Raw genomic sequence first — 12,354 nt, 5'->3', positions numbered from 1 at the left:
AATGCCTCTGGTCAAAAAATTTCCCAGGTCACTGGGGGGGGACCCAAGACATGGAGGTCACACAAGTGTCAGCTCCAAGACTGGAATGCATGAACTTCCGGTTTCTAAAATTTCTGCTTCCTTCCCTCAGGCAGGAAACCAGTGGGCAAAGTAGAAGAAAACCATCAGGACTTTTCACTTTCTCTTGAAAGCTATTTTGGTTAAAGGAACTCTGAGAATTTCCCTTAGTCCATAGATAACAAAGATAAAAATATCTACCCCATAAAAATAATATTTACCCTCTTTTGAAGTCTGAAAGAAACCAGCCCTTCCATTTTTTGACTGCTCATTTTTGATTTGTTGAGATAAGTGATCTTCTGGCAGCATGGAGCTATTAAATGGATTCTTCCTTTGCTGGGGAAAAATATTGTTTATTAAACTCATTTTAAATGTCACAGCAGCAACTCAGTGTCAGCAAATGCTTATTATCTCCAATAGTTGGTAGTTTTATCCAGTAAATTCTATCTGGCATGTTTGAAAAATGATGGTCTTAATTAATCTGGTTAGCAAAGAATTACCATATATATGCCATACCAAAAAAAAAAAAAAAACACAGGACAAAATTGTATAAAGTATACTCAATTCCAGAGTCCTCCAAAGTTAAACCAGAACCAGGCATTCAAATCTAAATCTCACAGAAGTGAAATTTTTACAGATGTGAGAAAACATGGGCCTGAACATATCAAAGAGGTGGTCAACGTTGGGGTAAACCTGAGACTCTAATTAGGGCAGACTCCCGCCCGTGCTCTTCCTACTGTATGAGACTCACTGTGATAGATTAAAGCTGTACTAAATATAATTGTAACTGACCTTTCCTATAAGGATTTAAAAGACAAGGTATCTTGAAGTGGTTCATAGTCACTATCATGATCATCAATTCTAATGACAGAAAAGCGTATCAGTAAATAGAATATTTTTCAATTGAAGTATAGTTGATTTACAATGTTGTGTTAGTTTCAGGTGTAGAGCAGCGTGATTCAGTTATACATACATACATATACATATATTTCTTTATTCAGATTCTTTTCTCCTTTAGGTTATTACAAAATATTAAGTATAGTTCCTTGTGCTATACAGTAGGTCCTTGTTGGTTATCTATTTTATATATACTAGTGTGAATATGTTAACCCCTAACTCCTAATTTATCCCTCCCCCCCAGCATTTTTTTATTAATGTAAGACTGAATATCAATATTTGCTATCTGTTGTTTCATAAATTGACAATTCCCTCCCCCAAGCAGACCTCTAACAGAGATTCAGGAAGCCATGAATAGGAATAAGTTGGTTCCATGATATGGAACCAACAAGCCACATTCTTATGCTTCAAAGAAGCAGCCCCCAACAGCATTAGACTTTTCATTCTTTAGGACAAAAACTCTAGGTCTTCAGCAATGCAGTAACATGATATTCATAAAATTTTCCACCACAAGAGTGATTTCTTATATTAAACAGAAAAATTATCTATGTTTGGTAGGAAAAAAGTACTACGAAATTCTCTTTATTTCACGGTGCTTTGAAAAAATGAGAAAAATGGCACTCCTTCCCCGAATGAGATTTTCAAAGTCTGAGCTCAATCTACCTTGGCTGGAGATACAGCTGACTTCCTTGTGCTTTCCTGGGATGTATCAATCATGGTGGAAGCTGGATTTACCACGCTGGAACTGCAAAAGAAACAATTCAGCCAATAAAAACTTACCCTTTGAGGAAGCGTAAATCACGCCTCTGAAGCCAGAAGCTATTAAGGCAGGATAGGAGAGGAAGTTTGTAAAATCAAACTGCCAGGAAGGTAGAGGGAGTTGGAGCCTAGAGATGATTAAGCAGCGAAGCAAAGGCAATGGGAGAACAGAAATGAAAACAGGCATGAGACAAGACGAAAACCATCCATCAGAAGAAGCCTTGAAGTTTTTATCACGGTACCAGGCACACAGGAGGTTCACAGTTTAAATCTGTACAAATAAACTCACCTCAAAGTCAGGATCTAACATCAGATGCAGACTAGAACAGTGAGCGGTTGTTCTCAAGAAGGGAACATCCCTGCTGAAATAAGGCCCCAGAGCATTTTAGAGATTCCGTAGGCCAGGACCAGAAGGGCACTGCTTACTCTAACTCGGGTAGAAAATAGCTAAAGAAAAGACGCAGGTGAGACAAGTGATTGGGCAGTAGAACAGAAGAAACAGCAGATCTAAGAGATGCTGTGCCAGGAGGATGGTGGATTGGGGCAACTTACTGGGAACTTTCAACCCAACTCTACAGGCTGGCCAGGTGAGTTCTCGTTCGAATACAAGAGGAGTAAAGACAAGCAGAGCATCCAGAAGATGGTGGGAGGTCAGAAGCCTGGAGCTGGCTTAGAAGGGAGAGGAGAATTCTCTAGACCATGATTCCCTACCGGAGGGACAGGGCAGCCCTAGGGTGAGAGTGCAGGGAGGGTGAATGGAGAAAAGTGAGTTGAGCCAGCTCCCTCCTGAACAACTACTCCCTTGGCTGTTGAGTAAGAAGGGCAAAGAGGGTCATAGTGGCTCCCAAGAGGGAGGAAAACGACCCACTCAGACTTCCTGCTCCAGTGGCCCTGCCTCAGGCATAAGAGGGGAAGTCACTATTGGCTGAAAGCACCGTGCCTGGTTAAACTCCACCAGTTCTCCTAGTGGCATCACAGAGTCAAGGACTTGGAAGAAGTACCTCGGAAGGTGCTGGCTTTTTACCACGAAGCTAAAGAACTGGAGGGGGGGAGGGGAGCATTTTGCCCCAAGGCCACAGAGCCTTGCCCAAGATAGTTGTCACTAAAATTATGGACTAGATGTTCTTGCAAATTCATTTCCTTTCCTTCCCTCTGCACGTTGATTGCTACTTTTGTAGTCCCAAGAACAGGCTGAACACTTGAGGAAGCCATGCTCCCTTTTGTTGCCTTCCTCACTGTTCCAGAAAGGAATTACAGCAGATGAGGCAGCTGTATATGGAATACAGCCTGACCGCAGGGTTGTGAGAAAGGGGGAGGAAAGGGATGGGGAGGGGAAGGGCAGGGAACAAGAGGAGGAACTTATAATGGAGCCAGAATTAAGGCTAATAGAAAAACACATGGCAGGAGGCCTCTGTTCTTGAAACAGGTGAGCACAAACTTGAATCAAGTTATCTAGCGGCCAATGTGAGAAAAGAATCCTGGTCACTGATAGAACTCACAGTAAAAACAGCCAATAGCTCAGGACTAGAAAGTAATGTCTCTTGAGTGTCACTTTAAGAAGCCAGTGAGTGATATGAGGAAGCTTATAGCGGATGCCATGTTCAGTTTTCTCAGTGTTTTGTATCATCTCCTTTAGTAAATAAATCAGTCACACAATGAGAGGACCTGGGCCAAATGCTGATGGTTGGGGTCTCCATGGAACAGCCATCTTCTCCTGTCATCTTCCTCCTTTCTCCTTCCCACTCACCAAGAACAAAGGACAAGCAGAGTCTCTACATTCTCCTCCCTCTGCTCCCTGGAAATCCAGTTCCTGCGCCTCTAGCCACCAGGCCCACGACTGTCCACACTGCATATCATGTTGTCCCCTCCTGCCCAGAGATGAAACCAGTCTCTCTCTACTAAACTCTACTAAACTAAATCCATGCAGCTGTGGATTTCATGTCTGCTCTGCAACCTCATTCTGTGCATACATATCTTATCTCTCATAGTAAACTGGGAGATCCTTAAAGAGTATCTTGACCATTTTTCTATTCCCCACGATGCCTTGTACAGTGCCTGGTACACAACTGGTGAACGACTGAATAACTGAAGGCCAACTGAGCCAGTGCCAAGGAAGGCAGCAGCACACAGGTGCCATGGTTTTTAAAAATATCTATGTTGTTTGCCAAATTACAATGAGGCACATTATTTAAGTTTTAAACAAAATGTCTTTGTTCCTGCTATTCAGAAATCAAAAGAGAAGAAGAAATGAGGTATTCAGAGCACGCGATCAAACACCAGAAACATACAGTATTCACTGGGTTACCTTGTGGTTGGGATTGGCGGGAAATGGGATGAGGGTGAGATACTTGGTTAAGTACAGTTCACAAGTCTGCTTACTAGAAAAAAATAAAACAAGAGTCTTATGCCTCACACTGTCTCTGAAAATATAGTTACTTCCTCAATTAAGCTCCGGCTTTGCTTCTCTTGAGGAATGCATCAATGTTTTGTTTGCCTGTCTTTTAACTCACAACCATCAATACAGCAACCATCTTATTCTCAGTTGATCTTTGCAACATCCCTGTGAGGTATGTATCCTTCTCCCCATTTTACTAGCGAGAAAACGGAGGCTTGGAGAGCTTAAGTTAGTGAAAGAGCTAGGGATTTGCACCAGATGTGTCTGACCCTGACTCCAAAGACAATCATTGTAATGGCTGGGCTCTACTGCCTCTGATTTCTCACATGAGTAAAGCAGTGGTTTATGGCAAGAGGACTGGAGTGAAGTCTGGGCGATTTCTTCCTTCCCAGTTACTCTCACATCTGTCACTTCCTTTCCACCCCTACTGATTCCTCCTTTATTTCTGTCATCTGTACTAGCCTCATATCCGACCTCCTGACACCAAAGTTCCACTTCTCTAATCCATTCAGCATTCCACCTCTAAAATGGGATGGTCTAAAACAGAACTTTGATCATGTCCCTCTTCTGCTCGTTACCTTTCCTGGATCCTCAAGGCCTGTGGAATGAAGCTGAAGTCTGAACTCCTCAGGAAGGAATTGGAGACGCTCCACCATCTGCCCCACTGTACCCTCCCACTCCGCCTTCCTGTTGACCCTCATGCCAAACATGACTCACTGTCCCTCTTTGCTGTCTCCCCCAACCTATCCCCAGCCCTTCCCTCAAGCGTTTGCTCTACTCTCTTGACCCAAATCCTCACTATCACCTCCAAGCCCAGTCCAAATCTCACCTCCCTTGTGATGCTGGTCACCTATCAGCTCAGCTGGAAGTGGGTCTCCTTGTCTCAAGTCTTACTGCACATTTTATTGGTACCTTGGGATTGGGATTTGCTCTCTGCCTGGTACTATTTATTATCATGTGATCAGATATTCATATATGGAAGCATTATTTTTCCTAAGAGAATATAGTCTCTTTATAGCCAGATACTGTGTCTTTTGTTTCTTAGAATCCCTCTCAGAGGGATCAGATTTCTATTCGCAGGGTGTGTCCTGCATATATAAGATATTCAATACATTCCATGTGATGAGTTCTTAAAACTGTACAGCAAGCCAAGGTTCACACCTTGAGCTCTGTAATTTCTTCCCTCAGGTACCCTTCAAAAACTACCTGCAATACTAGATGTAGCACTTAGCCAAAATGGGTTTACTTTCGTAAGAAGATTATTAAAATATTAGACTACGAAACTACTGTTAGGGTTCCCCTCCTCAAAGTGTTTGCATTTTAATACAAGTCTTTGAAGACTTAACTAAAAAGAAGAATAACGTTAGGTACCGTGGTAGGGACATCTGGGGAAGAGGGAGGGCTTTATAGCAGTCTTAGAACTACACCACGTGGGCAGTGGGACAGTCCATCTGCTCCTATGCCTAGCCATAAAATGTTTCCAAGCACATGCAGCAACTTTTAAAGCTTTTGAACCTTAACTAGCCTTTCCCTCTAAAGCAGTTAAAAATGAATTCCCTGGAGGTCCAGTGGTTAGGACTCCGAGCTTCCACTGCAGGGGTCACGGGTGTGACCCCTGGTCGGGGAACTAAGATCCCACAAGCCTTGTGGCACGACCAAAAAATTAAAAAATAAATAAAGCAGTTACAAATAACACCAGACATACCCTCTTCTGAGGTATTTTTCAGCTTAAATATGAACTGTGTCTGGAATCAGAAGCAAATTTTGCAAGTGCTTTTTTTTCCCCCGTGTTTTTTGTGGTTGGTTTCTCCCTTTGGATTGTTGATTTCTCCCTTTCTCCTTGGCAGCCAATGCTGTGCCCATGCCCAGTACCCAGTGCTGTGCTAACATGTATTACGCTCAATGAGGCTTCAACACATCAACAAACACATGAAGAAATGGCTCAGGGATTGAGTGAAGCAAATTCAAAAATATGCTATGCCTTTTTTTTAAAACCCCAAACACTGGTCCTTTACCACTGTGTGTGCCAATACTACCATGCTGAAAATCAGTAACCAGAACTAGAGCTGGGATCACTTGTACTTTTCTTTGCCACTCGAAAGGGAACCTCATTCTCTGCTGCTCTGTTCATCAAACCTCTCTCTGCTTCCCCGTGCTACAGATGCAAACAAAGATGAGTTCCAAAATAACGCAGGTAGCTTCCCATGCTTGAATACACACTGAATACCCACAGTGTTTTAACTATTCACAGGCAGAAGCCCACAGAATTGTACCCACAACGGAAGAAGGACTCTTGCCTCAGAGTTTATTAGAAAAAACTCCTTCAGAAGCTCCAATATCCAGTCACTGCTGGCTTACACTCCCCAACTCCTGACTCCTGGCTAACAAAATATTGACAGGTATTGAGTCATTCTATTGAAGTTCACTTAGTCTAAAAGTACAGGCCCCAAAATATACTTAACACACCCAGTTCCCAAATGTTAAAGTATAGGTGAAAAACATGCTGGAACCTGATACTGAGTAAAGCAGTAGTTTCTGACACGGAAAGGAGGAATTAAACAACAGCTCCTTCTACAGTTCTGGGTGATTACCACCCGTGCCACGTAATGAGCAAGGCGTGCTGGATACATCTAACATTTTTATTCCTGCCTTCTCAACCTACCTCATCTATGTTATAATAACATAATTATGAGGCCACCTGCAAATTGCCAATTTTCTTTCTTCCTGAGAAATGCCAAGTGGTTCCCATACCTCATTTCATTCAGTCTCATAACATCCTGGTGAGGCAGCTTAGTTCTGATGTACATACAGATGAAACCCGAAAGACTCTTCTGAGGTCACGTGAGAAATGTAGCAAACGATGGAGATGCAAATGTGGACACTATATGCTCTAAGGGCAGTGACACCTCGGTCCCTTAGGTCCTTTGAGATGAAATGAGTTCCTGGGAGAAGGACAGGAAGTCTGACCCAGATAAAAGAGTACAATGAGCTAAGTTTGTGTCTGACACCCTCAAATCTTCTCTTGTCCACCTCTTCCCTCAGTCAGTCAGCGCTCTGGTGTCCCCACCAAACCCAGCTCTTAGGAGCTGCTCTCAGTTCCTTGAAGGGGAATCTAAATGCCTGTGTTCTCACTCCCAGAGTTTCTAATATTTAAGGTGTCCTCTTGCTGTATGGAAGGAAGGCAGGCCTTCATCCCATTAGGGAAGTTGCAGGCAGCTGGAACATGGGGAGGCACAAGGAGAAAGAGGTAACGTGTTCTCACATCCTTTCCTGAGCTCCCTGAAATACCTGTATGTATGTGAGAGCCCACACTTCCATTCATTGAGCAACTACTATGCGCTATGAACTATGTGTTAGGAATTCTACATGTACTAGCTAATTAGAGTCTCAACAATCCTGCTAGCAAACTATTTCATTCCCATTTTACAGCCAAGGAAACAACGGCCCAGGAAGTTAAGTCACTTCTAGTGCAAGGTCACAGAGTCAATTCACAGCTACCGTTAAGGTGTTTCAGCCTCTAGCCGACATGGCCTCTACAGATATAACAGAACATTACAAATCATCCTAGAGGGGAAATAGTGCCACCTACCACCCAGGAAAACAAAGCAAGTCCTCTCCAAAAGGGAAATGGATAAATAATGGGAAACACTAGAATCAGTATTCCATCATCCATGTGACATAACTTTACTTATATTTGACTCTGAAATGCCTGTTGGTGCCTACAGTATAGACCCTCTCCCTCACCTGTAAATTATGTTGGAAACATCCCTATTCCCCAGGTGCCTCAGCCTTGGATCCTGGATCACTGGCTGTCCCACCAGCAAATTCATTGACTTCATTCCAGTTGGAGATTCTGAATTGAGTTGTCTTCACTGAGGAAGTAGAGATAAAATGCAACTGCTCTCCCACCAAAGGGTAACAACTATACCGCCAAGGGACAGACACCAATGGGAAGATCCTTAAATACCTAAAAGCAAATCATCATGGTTCCAAAAGGTCTGTGACAACGAAACCCCATAATCAGCTATATCACAGGAACCATGTACTGTACAAATGCACGTTTTGATTGGCCAGATGATAAAAATGTATGGAAAACACAAAAAATCAAGACTGAAATATTGAGGACAATCTGCATCCTTAAGAGACGTCTACTGAGTGCCTACCATGTGCCAGGTATTCTACATACATTACCACTAATTCTCACCATAACCTTTCCTATATAGTATGATTCCTATCTATAGTTAGGAAAAGAGATTCAGAGAGATTAAATGACTTGCCCATGGTCAAATGGCTAATAAGTGGCATAGTCAGGATGTGAATTCATGTCTGCCTGGTTCCTGTGCTTGAGCTTCTTCTGTTACAATTTGATCATCATTCATCTCTTTCCTGAAATGACTTATTCCCCTACATTCATTTTGGAGTATCTCTTCACTGACTCTATGGAGATATCCTTAGCACAAATAAAAAAACAGCTCTTGTGGGTGCTGGAAGAAATCACCACTTAACATTTTAGTTTTATTTACTATGCAGATCTGTTAGAAATTCTGGAAGCTGAGAAAGAGTACTGCACAGGCTTTGTCCACATCAGGGCCCAGAATTCTCTCGTACATGCCCCCTTCCCATGCCCGTGAGACCTGTCTGTCATTTGCACTCACACAGCAGGACCAAGCCACGAATCCCACGTGCAGCAGCGCTCCCCATGAGCTCAGTCTTACCTTGGGTTTGCAGGTGCTACGTCTTCTTCTGGCTCTTCTACAACACCGGTTAGCTCTGGGGGGAGGAGAGCATCTTTGTTGACATTATTCACCCAGCTTTCCTTTGCCCTGTTTGCTCTGTCCTTACTCTGCTCAGCTGAAACAGGAAACGATAAAGACAAGAAGGTTATCTATCTCTTACCTCCACGACCTACAACTCTCATATCAGCTCTTATCACTGAAGGCTGGAACCTGAACGTCAGGCCTCCTCTGAGTGCCCAGGCAGTCACTAATGAATCTGAGCACTTGGGATCAGAATTGCATCTGCAAGAGAAGTCAAAACACAAAGACCTGGGCTTCCCTGGTGGCGCAGTGGTTGAGAGTCCGCCTGCCGATGCAGGGGACACGGGTTCGTGCCCCGGTCTGGGAAGATCTCACATGCCGCGGTGCGGCTGGGCCCCGTGAGCCATGGCCGCTGAGCCTGTGCGTCTGGAGCCTGTGCTCCACAACGGGAGAGGCCACAACAGTGAGAGGCCTGCGTACCGCAAAGAAACAAACAAAAAAACACAAAGACCTGTATACAAGACCTAGTTATATTACTAAGTGGCTCTGAGGCAGAGGGAATGTTTTTTGAGCTCTATGAGCCTAATATTCCTCTTCTTAAAAAGAAGACATTTGTGAAAATTAAAAGAAATCACGCAGGACTTCCCTGGTGACGCAGTGGTTAAGAATCCACCTGCCAATGCAGGGGACACGGGTTCGAGCCCTGGTCCAGGAAGATCCCACGTGCCGCGGAGCAACTAAGCCTATGCACCACAGCTACTGAGCCCGCGTGCCACACTACTGAGCCCACGTGCCATAATTACTGAAGCCCACGCGCCTAGAGCCCATGCTCCACAATGAAGAAGAGCCCCCGCTCGCCACAACTAGAGAAAGCCTGCGCTCAGCAACGAAGACCCAACGCAGCCAAAAATAAATAAATAAATAAATAAAATTAAAATAAAAGAAATCACGTAATTTTAAAAAAACTACATCTGCGAGAGAAGTCAGTAGATTCCCATGTTGTTACCTCCCTACAAGTACCGTCTCCAGAGAGCATGGGTGCACCTTTAAATGTGCAGAGATGACTAAAGCAAAATTCCGACTGCCCTAGGTGATTCTGACCTGAACTGGGGTCAGGACCAAATGTGTACGGCCAGGGGACGCTCAGGGCAGGGAGTCCTCACTGGGACAGACACACCATCATTACCAAGTATTTACTGAACAGCTACAATGGGCCCAACTTGAGGCTGGGTTCTGGGACACAAAGGGGAACAAATGCTTCTATTCTGGAATGTCCCTCTCCATGGCCTCCTCCTCCCCCAATCTCTACACATCCAAATTCTATATCTTTCTTAATAGTCAGCTCAGATGCCAGGGCCCCCTTAAAACCTCTGTGACCCCTCTTCAGGAAATAACCTCTTTTGCCTCTGAACACCCAGAACTCTTTACCTGAACCTCTTAGATAATTAGCATCAACTGAGTGATGACTGAGTGCCAGGCATAGTGCTGAGTCCTTTGCATGCATTATCCTATGAGGAGGTAACTATTTTCCAAGTTTACAGATTTGGAAATTGAGGATCAAAGGGTTCAAGAAACTTGCCTAAGGCCACAGAGCCAGTAAGTGCCAGGAATACTTTCATCGGTGTTAAGAAGATGAAGCAACATAAGGGCTCCCAATTTCCAAATACTCACATCCACAGGTCTCTTTACACATAAGTCTATTTTCTTCAGCTGCAAAACGGAGTCCACAGTACTAACTTGCACCCTTCAAGATTTCTGAAGGTCTGGGTGGTTTTGGAAATCAAGAGGGCTGTGAGCAATACATAGCACATCATAAGAGGTCAGCCCTCATCTGTAAGGAGCGTGGCTCTGAGTCCGAAACACTGAAATCCAGGAGCTGTCATTTGCCAACTATATGACCTTGGGCAAGTTACTTCCCTTCTCTGAACTTCACATACCCCACATATAGAATGCGGATAATAAGACCTACCTTACAAGATTACTACTGCAATTAGAAATAATAGGGACTAAATGCCTATCATATATTAGATACTGAAGAGGTGACAGCTATTTTCCTTACTGAGTACAGGCTAGAACTAGACAATGGCTGTTCTTAGGGATAAAGGTTTATACTGGCTAGTGCAGAGTTAATTAGAGAGAAGACACTCGGTTAATATTTGATGAACTCAACAGAATTCTAAAGAAGCCCTCAAAATGCTGTCTTTACAGTCCCTTAAATGATATACTTGGTTTTTAAAGAAGTACCAGGTGTCAAGGTCATTGAACAGGGAGGCTAATCTCTTCCTGTCACCCTACTCAGGAGAAAAGGTTCCGAATTTTCAGAATTAAAAGCCAAAGAAAACACAATGATGGGGACTTCCGGGAAAATGGCGGAAGAGTAAGACGCGGAGATCACCTTCCTCCCCACAGATACACCAGAAATACATCTACGCGTGGAACAACTCCTACGGAGCACCTACTGAACGCTGGCAGAAGACCTCAGACCTCCCAAAAGGCAAGGAACCCCCCACGTACCTGGTTAGGGCAAAAGAAAAAACTAAACAGAGACAAAAGGATAGGGACGGGTCCTGCACCAGCGGGAGAGAGCTGTGAAGGAGGAAAAGTGTCCACACACTAAGAAGCCCCTTCGCGGGTGGAGACTTCGGGAGGCGGAGTGGGGGAGCTTGGGAGCCGCGGAGGAGAGCACAGCAACACGGGTGCGGAGGGCAAAGCGGCCAGATTCCAGTGCAGAGGATCGGGCCGACCGGAACTCACCAGCCGAGAGGCTTGTCTGCTCGCCCGCCGGGGCGGGCGGGACTGGGAGCTGAGGCTCCGGCTTTTGTCGGAGCGCCAGGAGAGGACTGAGGTTGGCGGCGTGAACACAGCCTGCAGGGCGTTGGTGCACCGCGGCTGGCCGGGAGAGAGTCCGGGGGGGAGCCTGGACCTGCCGAAGAGGCAAGAGACTTTTGCGTCCCTCTTTGTTTCCTGGTGCGCGAGGAGAGGGGATTGAGAGCGCTGCTTGGGAGAGCTCCAGGGACGGGCGCGAGCCGCGGCTGGAGGTGCGGAGCCCAGAGACGGACATGGGACGCTAAGGCCGCTGCGGCCGCCGCTGGGAGGTCTGTGTGCGAGCACAGGTCACTAGCCACGCACCCTTCCGGGGAGCCTGTGCAGCCCGCCGCTGCCGGGGTCCCGGGATCCGGGGACAACTCCCCCGGGAGAACGCACGGCGCGCCTCAGGCTGCAACGTCACGCCGGCCTCTGCCGCCGCAGGCCCTCCCCACACTCCGTGACCCTCCCTACCCCCCGGCATGAGTGAGCCAGAGCCTCCGAATCAGCGGCTCCTTTAACCCCGTCCTGTCTGAGCAAAGAACAGACGCCCTCCGGCGACCTACACGCACAGGCGGGGCCAAATCCAAAGCTGAGCCCCTGGGAACTGTGAGAACAAAGAAGAGAAAGGGAAATCTCTCCCAGCAGCCTCAGGAGCAGCGGATTAAAGCTCCACAATCAACT

General features: G+C 45.5%; 1 protein-coding gene across 1 annotated transcript in view; it reads right to left on the bottom strand.

Annotated features, from left to right (window-relative positions):
• The window catches only part of SYTL2 (synaptotagmin like 2), a 63,249-nt gene that overhangs the window by 34,237 nt on the left and 16,658 nt on the right, over nucleotides 1–12,354 (bottom strand). The window contains 3 exon segments of the mRNA XM_082661247.1: nucleotides 279–393; nucleotides 1,618–1,699; nucleotides 8,824–8,959. Of these exon segments, the coding sequence (XP_082517373.1) occupies nucleotides 279–393; nucleotides 1,618–1,699; nucleotides 8,824–8,959 (333 nt within the window).

Source organism: Grampus griseus (assembly GCF_964374135.1).
Source record: "Grampus griseus genome assembly, chromosome: 8".
In the NCBI taxonomy this organism is placed as follows: Eukaryota; Metazoa; Chordata; class Mammalia; order Artiodactyla; family Delphinidae; genus Grampus; species Grampus griseus.
This window is presented reverse-complemented; position numbering and strand designations above follow the sequence as displayed.